At 54.9% G+C, this 10645-nt stretch overlaps 1 protein-coding gene across 2 annotated transcripts in view; it reads right to left on the bottom strand.

The window, feature by feature from the left end:
- The window catches only part of RANGAP1 (Ran GTPase activating protein 1), a 36273-nt gene that overhangs the window by 10870 nt on the left and 14758 nt on the right, over positions 1–10645 (bottom strand). For both annotated transcript variants that reach the window (XM_006150737.3, XM_006150736.3), the window contains exons 5-10: positions 9470–9649; positions 6042–6176; positions 2387–2545; positions 1260–1373; positions 800–899; positions 642–726 (exon numbers count right to left, since the gene is read on the bottom strand). In XM_006150737.3, the coding sequence (XP_006150799.1) occupies positions 642–726; positions 800–899; positions 1260–1373; positions 2387–2545; positions 6042–6176; positions 9470–9649 (773 nt within the window). The remainder of the gene's footprint in view (positions 1–641; positions 727–799; positions 900–1259; positions 1374–2386; positions 2546–6041; positions 6177–9469; positions 9650–10645) is intronic.

The following is a 10645-nucleotide window of genomic DNA, read 5'->3' as shown; positions in this document are numbered from 1 at the left end:
CACTACATGGGAGTCCAGTGACATAGCCATTACGCTAACTGCTGGTCCCCCAAGAGTCAGTGTTTTAAGGACAACCCTGAGCCTGCCCCTTCTGGAAGCCCCCACTCCCCTCACCACCCTGTCCCCACTGTCCTCCCACTTGCTGGTCCTGCGTGTTAGGATGAGATGGGATCCACGTCTGCCCTCCAGAGGCCCCCTCACCCGCTCTACAGGGTGGCTGTGCTGAGCCCCTCACGCGTGCTTCGGTGAACAGACAACTCACGACTCTGTCTTGTTTCCCAGTCAGAAATCTGGACTCTTGGGGCCAGCAGGTGGTGGGGTGGTTAAGGGCACTGGACTCCCACATGGCCGACCTTGGTTCTAGTCCCAGACCTGGCAGCTTGCTTTCTCACTTTCTCTCTCTCTCTCTCTCCCCCACCCTCCCTCTCTGGTCAAATTAAAATAAAAAATAAAAAAAGTAAATTAAATAAAATAATTATTAAAAAAAAAATAAAGAAATCTGGACACTTAGCCTCCTGTTCCCCATGCCTAGGGCAGGGCCTGCCCATAACAGGCACTCCATCACTCCATCAGCATATTTTGAAACAAGTAAAAGACAGCCTGACCCGTGACCTCTTGGGCCACTCACCCGGATTCCCTACCTGAGGGATGCCAGCACCTTGGCCATGTTGAAGCCGTCCAGCACCTCCTGAAGCTGTTCGCAGCCTTCTTCTCCCAGGGTGTTGCCTGCTCACAGGGGAGGGAGGGAGTCAGGCCCGACCTGGCTGGGCCATGTATGTGGTCAGCCCACCCTGCTTACCATTGAGGTCCAGCTTCTCCAGCGCAGTCTTGTCCGCAACGGCCTCGGCAACAGCCAGGGCGGCATCTCTCTTGATTTCACAGAACGACAAGTTCAGCTCCTAAACATAAGAAGGGGATGAGGCAGGTCAAAACTGGGCCGAGACCAGTCCCCTCTCCAGACTAGGTGCGGGAAGAACAGCACCGACGAGGAGCGAAACACCACGCACCCAACAACGCACTAGTCCAATGTGTCTACTTGAGCTATGCGGTGACAACGTCCCTCCCCCCTCCCGAACTATAGCACGGACAGGTGAAGAGATGCACTCAAGGACAAGCATGGAGGCAGAGTAGCTGGGATACAGCCTCGGGCCCACCTGCTTCAGCACGAACCCCCGCCCACCCCCGCCCATGGGCAGTAACCCGTGAGCTGGGGGGCAGCCTAGACCCTGGAGGGAAGATGGCAGTGGGCAGACTGGCACCTTCAGCTTGGGCAGGCCTCCGCGGACAGCATCTGCAATGGCAACTGCACCCTTGGAGCGCACCAGGCAGTCCCCGAAATTGATCACCTCCACCTGCCGCAAGGTCTTCAGAGTCTGCAAGGTGACAAGAGTCCAGGTAAGGTTACAGGTCTCATCCTGGGCCTCTACAGACCCCGAGGGGTCCGACAATGTCATATCCCATGTCACCACACACAGTTCTGTGTCCCGGTCTGCTTCCTCTGCCTCTTTGCTCTTCTTGTCACCTCCTTGTTGGCTTCTAGGTCCTTGGCTAAGGGCCTACCCTATTCCCATGTTAGAGCCCAAACTGCTCCTGAAGCATAACCCTAACCACTCAACACCACTGCTTAACACCCCCCAGGGCTCCTGCAGGCCTCAGGAGTTAGCAAGGTCATGAGGCCTTGCCCCATCTTTAGCCCTCAGTCACTCCTTAAACCCTGGTCCTCGGGGCCTCACTCATGCCTGAAACATCCCACCCTTTCTGTCCAGAGAAAATCCACCTGTACTGTAAAACTCAGCCAAAATGTGGCTTCGTCGAGGAAGCCTCCCTATGTCGGATTTGAATTTCTGTCCTGTATGCTCGCCGGCACTTGCATGTGCCCTGCTAACACCTATGGCTACAGGACTAGTCTCTGAGAGGCCCCAGAGCTGGTACACAGGCAGCACTGCGTTCTGGGCCCTGCACCGCCACAGATGAGCAGGCCCTCGACTCCTCCCTGTGTGGCCTGCACTCCATACAGAGCACCCGCTCCACAGGGGTTCAATACACAGGCGCTGCCCAGCTCTATGATGAAGGTGGGGCTAGGGCTGCCTCCTGTGCAGCCCAAGAAGAAAGCCAGCACCCACCACTGGGGGCAGGGCACAGGCGTAGCTCAGAGGGCAGCACCACTGCTCAGCTGCCCGGGAGAGGCCCAGGGTTTCTTGTCACACATGAGCCCGATCTGGACGTGTTCAAGTGAGCTGACCCGGTAGCACGCACCAGGCAGGCAGGAAGGTAGGGGTGGAGCAGCTGCCAGCCAATGAAGTCAGGGCTGACTGCAAAGGCACTAGCCAGGCCCAGTTCACCAGCCCCAACCTGGCCCTGACGCTGCCCCTGTCCCTGGCCTCACCTCAGCCATAGCCATGGCGCCCTTCTCTGTGAAGGTGTTGTCGTTCAGGTTGACGACCCGCAGCAGGGGGTTGATGGCGAAGGCCTGGGCCAGGGCAGTGATGCCAGGGTGGTTGATGCCATTCTGTGGCATGTGGACCTCCTCCAGAGTCCCGATGATCTGCGGAGCAAGGGGGGAGAGTGGAGATGGGGCCCCCAAGTGCCAGGGACCCCAGCAAGCAGGAGAGCAGCACTGAACGCCGTAGGGAGGGTGGCCAGCAGCACCCCTCCCCTGTGGCTTTCTGGGCACAGACCTCCAAGCATTCTTTGGGCATGGCTGCATCTGACCCCCTTCACAGCCTCAAGAGGCTGAGACTAGATTAGGATCCCTCAGAGATAATGAAGATGAGAGACCACCGAGGCTGAGACGTACCCAGTCACACAGCTCTGAGGCAGGAATGTGACTTCTTGGTCTGGTGTCCTCTTCACCTGGGGACCCTGTGCCTAGAACTTAGTCAGGGCCCTATTTTGGATGGTGCAGCTCTGCTCAGCCTTCCCTTCTGGGGGCCTTCCCACTCGGTCTGTACAACATAACTGGCATTCCACGTGCCACATCTGTTTTCTGGGATGAGAAGATCTTCAAAAACCCATCTGGCCCTTTTTCAACCTGGCCTTTTTTTTTTCCCTTAATAAAGAAATTTTTTTTTAACTTTATTTACTTATGTATTTATTTTTAACTTTGACCAGAGAGGGACAGAGCAAGAGAGTGAGAGAGAGAGAAAGGGAGGGGAAGGGAGAAAGCAAGCAAGCCAGCCACCAGGTCCAGGACTCAAACCACAGTTGGCCATGTGGGAGTCCAGCACCCTTAACCACAACGCTACCTGCGGCCCCTCAATCTGGCCTTTTGACACCGCATTCTCTTTGCCTGGAACAGTCTCCTTACATGTGAGCACTTTCTTTTGCTTATTATTTTTTAAAGCTTTATCAGAAGCTTGTGCATTCACCAGAGAGACAGAAAGGGAAAGGAAGGAAGGAGGAAAGAAGGAAGCACCCCTACGCCACCTCCACGCCCCAGGGGACAGGACCGGCCACCATCCCTTCTCCTCCATCTCGGCTTCCTTTCAGAATTTTCACACACACACACACGCCTGGCATGTCTTTCAAACCAACAGGTCCAGGATGGGAACCACTGCCATCGCCATGTGGGATTCAGCTCCTCTGACCACCAGACCACAGACTGGCCTTGTCAGCATTTTCTTGACAAGCTGACTCCTATCTATTCCACAGCTCTGCGGACACGTCCACCCCCAAGAAGGCTTCCTGGTCCCTCCCCGCTCACGGGGTTCTGTGTCCTGGAGAATCAAAGTTTATGTTCGCATCTGCACCCTCTCAGCTCACGCTCGGAGACAGGCCTGTGTCCCAGTCTCTACTGCTACGCAGGACAGAGGACAGACCTGGCATGGACATGCCCAGCACCTTTTGCTGCCCCTGGGTGGACAGCCTGGAAGCCGGGGGAGGGAGAGGGAAGAAACAGGGGCAGGGAGGTGGAGGGTCACAAAGAAACACAGGAAGGCCAGCTGAGCACATTAAAGGCAGGGCTTCTTATACCCGCTGTGGCAGGGACCCTTCATGCAGGCTGATGAAGGCCTTCAGTCCTCTTCCTCAGAAAAAGTTTTTTTATTTTAAGATAAATCATACAGAATCATAAGAAAATCAATTCAATTCAAATTATTGTCAAAACATTTAGGAAAGGGACCAGCAGTTGGCGTAATGGCTACGTTGCTGGACTCCCATGTAGTCGACCACGGTTCGAGTTCCAGACCCGGTGGCTTAAACTCACGCCAGGCAAGTGAGCATGTATGCCCAAGATCCCGAGAGGAGAATGGAGGAGAAGGGATTGCAGTGTGGCCATCCCCCCTGGGGGTGATTTCTCACTTCTGCCTCTCTGCCTCTCTCTTTCTGGTGATCACACATGCCCTATAGGAAAACCCCAGATGTGTGCCGTAGTGATACATGTACTTCATATAAAGTGCCCCGTAATGAGACCTTGGGTGGTCTACTATAATGGTAGCTTAGAGATCACGAAAAACACCCATTTCTATGCATCCACAGGGACTATAATTTGATATGAGGAACCAGCAAGTGGTGTGGTGGTTAAGGCGCTGGACTCCCACATGGCGACCACAGTTCGAGTCCTGGACCTGGGGGCTTGCTTTCTCACTTCCCCTTCTTTCTCCGTGTCTATCTCTGGTCAAATTAAAATAAATGAACGAATAAATAAAATTAAAATGAATAATTAAGATGAATAATTTTTAAAGAAATCATAAATGTTCTTTTTTTAAATAAAAGTTCAGTATGAAACATCGTGACTTCCGTTGTTAGGGTTACTGTCCACACATGCAACTCGAGGCCATGCCCTGGACTGCCACGTGAGGGGTACTAATGACGTGATTTTACCCCACTCGTGTTCACAGACTCCACACCCCTGCCAATTCTAGCCACAGACTGGGGGGTCCCACAGACCTCAGCTTGAGCACCCCATCCTCCTCCTCCTTCTTCTTTTTAAAGAGCTTTGCTATAGGCGGCTGACACTCACCGCTAAGAGGCAGAGAGAAAGCAAAAATAAGAAATCTTCCCCCGGGGGGAATGGCCATACCACAGTCCCTTTTTCTCTATTCTCTTTTCAGGATTTTGGGCATGCGTGTACATGTACCCAGCATGTTTTTAAAGCTGCTGGGTCCGGAACTTGAACCAGAGATGACCATGTGGGATCCAGTGCCTTAACCACCAGGCCACCTGCAGACGCGAACACCCCATTCTAAGCATATCAGAGGACACCCTACAAAAGCTTAGAATAGTCATAGCCTCCCCCAGTTCCCGGTGCACCACAGACAGCAGGCCAGGGCAAGGGTGGATGTGAGGACGGCAAGGACAGCCATAAGTCTCCTCCGGTTCTGGGGAGGAGGCAGGCGCTCCCAGCAACCCACTCTAGACAGCAGGGCTGGAACAGTCCCTCTGGCCTCAGTATGGTTAGTGCTACTAAAATGCTATTGACTGAATAAAACATTTAAATTCGGAGGGAGGCAGATCACAACAGGTGTGACCCTCTCCTGGGCTTACCACTAGGGACTATGGGACATGACCACCCAAGAGCATGTCACCTGTGTCCTTGGTATGCCTGTCTCCCTGTCTCTGGGAGGTCTGACTGACCCTTTTTTTTTTTTTTGGAGAGTTTTTTTTTTTTTTTGCTATAGGGCGCGTGCGCTTGCCAGACAAAGACAGAGAGACAGAAAGAGAGAAATCACCCCAGGGGGGATGGCCATGCCGCAATCCCTTCTCTTCCATTCTCCTTTCGGGATCTTGGGCACGCACGCACACACGCCCAGCGTGAATTTTAAGGCACAGGGTCCGGGATGCAAACTGCAGTCGACTATATGGGAGTCCAGTGACATAGCCATTACGCTAATTGCTGGTCCCTGACCGACCCTTTTCTGTGCCCCATGCATCTGAGGCCATGCTGGGATTCACACAGGTCTGGTGCCACCACCCTGCCCTGCCCAAGGCCCCCGAAGTGGTAGATCATGCGCATTTTTCAGACACACACACAACAGAAAGGAGCTGGCGGGCTCGGCAGTGCCTCAGTGCTTGGTGGGGTGCAATGGGTAGAAACTACTTACCCCAAAAGCTTCTGCCAAGGCAGTGGCTCCATCGTTCTCCAGCCGGTTTCTGCCAGCCACGAAGACTTTCAGAGCCAGGGGCTTGCCCTGGGCACTGGACTTGTGGTGACACTCGGTCAGAGCCGCTGCCAGGATCTGTGGGGAGAGGCAAAGTGCAGGCCGTGGAGAAGGCTTCTCCCAGGGGGCAGCAGCCCATGCTACCCAGTGGTGGTGGACACGGGGACAGAGAACCATGGCGAGCACGAAGGTCAACCTCACACATGCCCAGCACTTTACAGCTTACCCAGGGCAGGAGGCCAAGGCCCACTGAGGGAAGGACGAGACCAACACCCAGTGACCAAGCTCAGGTCCAGGCTGGGGACCCCGTTAGCTCCCTCTGCTGTCAGGATCCCCCTGCCAGGCAGGACTGTGACAATTCCCATTTGTCCAGCAGATGAAACATAGGCAGAGAGAAGCCTTCATATAGTCACTAAGCAAAGGGCAGACTTAACCAGAACCCAAACCTTCCAGCTTCTTTTCCACTCCTCATCATGCCCAAGGGAGGGGCCATAAGACCCAGCTGCACCGGCTGATATCCACCTGTGCCAGCCTGCCAGGCCCAGCAGGGTCTTCCCAGGGGACAGACCTAAAACCCAACCTGCCTTGTCCTTGGTGTGGTGCTGGGAGGTAGCTGCCACCCTGGTTAAACCACCGGGAAACGGTGGGGATCACAGCCCAGGGTAAACGTGACATAGGAGATTCCCAAGCAAGTGCACGTGGGAGACATTTCCAGACTAGGGCCTGAGCACTCCCAGCAAGGCCTGCACACTTGCTTGTTTCAGTCCTCAGGATCCACTTCCCTTTACAGATGAGGAAACTGAGGCTCAGAGAGGTGAGGAGTCAGCCAGGGTCACACGGCAAACAGCTGTTAATAGCAGGATGCCCACCCCTGGCTTGAGAAGGCATACATCCATCCTTGAGGAATCTCCAGGCCACCCTCACTTGACTCCAGGTTGGTGACAGTGGGTGCATATGCTGAGGTAGAGGCATGGAACTTCTGTCACAGACCAGGCTCTGAGGGAGGGGTCCTCTCAACGTGGCCAGTAACAGTGCTAGCTCGCCAGTTCTCTTGGTCCCTGAGGCCACCACAGTGAGGGCCTGAGCTCCTGCAGGAGGAGGAACAGAATCTGCTGAAGAGTTCCTGAGAGCAGGGCTACACCGCATGTCCCTCCGAGTGGAGCCACACTGAGTCCACACAGCCCCAGGAGTGCAGGTCGGCAATGCTGGACCTGGGGGCCTCACAGAGTCAGAGGCAGAGAGAACTGCAAGTCAGACTCCAGAGCTGACCTGCCCTGTGGCAGATGCCCCGGGTCCAACACTCTGCTCCCCCAAGTTTTCCCAGGCACTGCAAGTATAGGACAGGCCGGATGACCACTCGTCAGTGGGAAATCTCCGAGCCTCAGCTTCTCAGCACTGCCGTGCAGCAGAGGAAAGGAGGTAGAGGGAGGAAACCAAAGCATGTTACAGAAGGTAGTGTCCCCCGCCATCCTGCACTTCCCACTCACTCTGGGAGGCGCTACACCTGCTTTTTGCACTGACATAAACATTCTAAAAAATTATTTATTTAATTCCATTTATTATTATTACTTTTTAATTTGACCAGAGGGAGAAAGAGAAAGAACGCGAAAATGAGAAAGCAAGCCACCAGGGCCAGGACCCAAACCACAACTGGTAATGCACTAATCCAGCACCCCCAACCACCACACCACCTGCTGGCCCTGACATACATTTTGTATCTCTTTTAAAAAATGACCTATTTAGAGAACCAGCAGTTAGCGTAATGGCTATGTTGCTGGACTCCCACATAGCTGACCACAGTTTGCGTCCCCAACCCGGTGGCTTAAAACTCACGCCGGGCACGTGTGCGTGCATGCCCAAGATCCAGAGAGGAGACTGGAGGAGAAGGGATTGCGGCGTGACCATCCCCCCTGGGGGGGGGGGTTTCTCGCTTTCTGTCTCTCTGTCTCTCTCTGTCTGTCTGGCGAGCACAAGCGCCCTATAGCAAAAACTTCTCAAAAAAAAAAAAAAATTATTTCTTCCAGGAGAGAAGGAGACAGAGACAGGGGCCCCCAAGAGTCCTCACGCCACAATCGTCCCCGCAGCCTCAGCCAGACAGGATCACAGGCACACACACCTGTTGTGAACAGGGAGTCCCGGGACGTTGCCCTAGAACCCTCCCCACGTGGCCTCAGCAACACGGAGCACCTCTGCCACACCACAGCTGGCCTACAGTCTGACATCTCTGCACACAGACAGCTACTGTGTTGGACAGGGGAGGCCTGAAGAGACAGGTCAGGTGCACCCCACTCTCCCTCTGGTGAGGCAGAGTGGAGGACACCACTCTGGCTCCTTGGTCTTGCTGCTGTGATCAGAACCATGTAGGCAGAGGTTCAAACCTCACAGCCGTGTTACATGTGACCCACTCAACGCCACCTCTCTAAGCCCAGGCTTAGTTGTGGAAAAATGGGGATGACACCACCACTCAGTGTGAGTGAGGCAGTTAATGTCAGGTCTAGAGTCTGTCTTCACAAAGATGCCCCCACCCTGCCGGTGCCTTGAGTCTCAGCTCTTTGCTCCGTCTGGTCAGAACGGGTGTGTGTGTGTAAGGAGCTACAGATCACCTGTACTCAAGCGATGCTCAGCTCTGGGCCTGAAGAAGCCAGGGGCCAGCCATGGAGGTGCAGGCAGTAGGGCGCCACTGTGCATTACTGGAGCCATGTGGGACGACAGGGCTACAGACTGACCTGAACTCTGTAGGTGCACCTAAGATCCTAGCTGGCCCTCCTGGAGGGCAACAGGAGGATTTCAAGACCCAATCTGGGCTCCCTGTCTCATCAAACTTAAGAAAAAAAAAAAAAGTAAAAAGGCAGGATGGATCTAGAAGAGGACGAGGAGTAATGGTCTCCCTTGGGAACAAGGACGCGCTTTTCTGATGCGCTGGCAGGAAGGACAGGAGGGGGCAGCCTGGGGAAGGTCCTACCCTGCAATAAAGGTAAGCTGGGTCCACCTTGTCCCTCTTGGCCTTCTCCCTCCTCTGCCAGCCATTCCAAGGGTGCGATAAATGAAAGCATGCCCTGAGCCCCATGTTCTGCAGAGCCAGCAGGTTGGAGCAGCTAGCAGCACTGCTGCCTCTGCGTTGCCAAGCCAACGTAAGAACTTGGGATGGTTGCTTGGCAACCCCACCCTCAGGCTCCTCTCCCACTGGCCACAGGCTCCTGCCTCTGAGGCCTTCCTCCTCTGAAGAGCAAAACAACAGGCCGTCCATCCCTGACAAGGTGCCCAAGGGCTGAGCACACACTTCGGGCGATGAGGGTGTGGCAGGAGACACCACAGGGTGGGCAGGAGGCAGGGAGGAGGAAGGGGAGGAGAGGGAGGGCTGTCGCACCCACCTTGCCACCGCCGATGCCCATACCGCAGTTGTTGAGCTTGAGCTCGTGCAGGGTGAAGCAGGCTGAGCTCTTGAGCAGGGCCTCAAAGCCTCGCACGCCATCGGGTCCGAACGCGTTGTCACTCAGGTCCAGCTCCACCAGCTGAGCCCCAGCTGTGATGAGCCCCTCCCCTAGTGAGATCTGGGCACAGAGGGAGCTCTGGTCAGTTTCACTGCCACCTGCCAGGTGCTGCTTCTGGCCCAGGCCCAGCCCTGCCTCTAGGAGGTATCCAGCTAATAGGAATTAGCACACAAAGGGCATTTCAGCGCAAACTTTCCTTCCTTTTTTTTTTTTTTTGAGAGAGATTTTTGCTATAGGGCACATGCACTTGCCAGACAGACGGAGAGCAAAAAACCACCCCCCGGGGAGATGGCCATGCCACAGTCCTTTCTCCTCTATTCTCCTGTCAGGATTTTGGGCACTCATGCACACGTGCCTGGTTTTTCAAGTTGCCAGGTCCAGGACTCAGACCATGGCTGACCACGTGGGAGTCCAACACCTCGATTACTATGCCCCCTGCTGGCTCCAGGCTTCTCCTTCTTATACACCCAAGACTGGAAACCCTGCACAGGGCTCTTAACTCTGCTAGGGAGCAAGGCCTGTGTGTGCGTGGGGAGATCTGGGAAAGCTCCCTGTACAAGGTGGCATTTGAGCTCTGTCTGGACAAGAATCAGACAGTCACCATGAAAAGGTTCCAGCCAGCAGTAAAACATGAGGACGTGGCGAGAGAGACAGGCACAAACAGCAAGCTGTCGCCAGCCTTCCAAAGGCTGAGGCCAGGGCTTTGGCTGGAAGGGAAGTCAGGGGTCAAATCAGGTAAGAGTCTCAAACACAGAGCCAAGAACTGTGAATCTGAGCTGGTGTGCAGAGGGCTGTGAGGTGACTAGGGGATGTGAAGAAACGCCCTTGAACCTGAGAGCAGTCTGATGGGCTGAGCGCCCAGCTGGAGTATGGGGGAGCCTGCAGAAGCGGGGGCTCCCTGGGGGTGCAGGAGGGGAGGCACCACTGTGGCCCATCCCCAAGCCAGCCCGGGACAGGTGTGGCAGAATGCTGAGTTCTCCCGGGAACCTACTAGGCCCCCAGGAATGATCAAGACAGGAGGCTCTGGCAGAGACAGGGGTACACACAGGCAGGGCA

This window comes from Tupaia chinensis, unplaced genomic scaffold (assembly GCF_000334495.1).
Source record: "Tupaia chinensis unplaced genomic scaffold, TupChi_1.0 Scaffold000294_5, whole genome shotgun sequence".
In the NCBI taxonomy this organism is placed as follows: Eukaryota; Metazoa; Chordata; class Mammalia; order Scandentia; family Tupaiidae; genus Tupaia; species Tupaia belangeri.
This window is presented reverse-complemented; position numbering and strand designations above follow the sequence as displayed.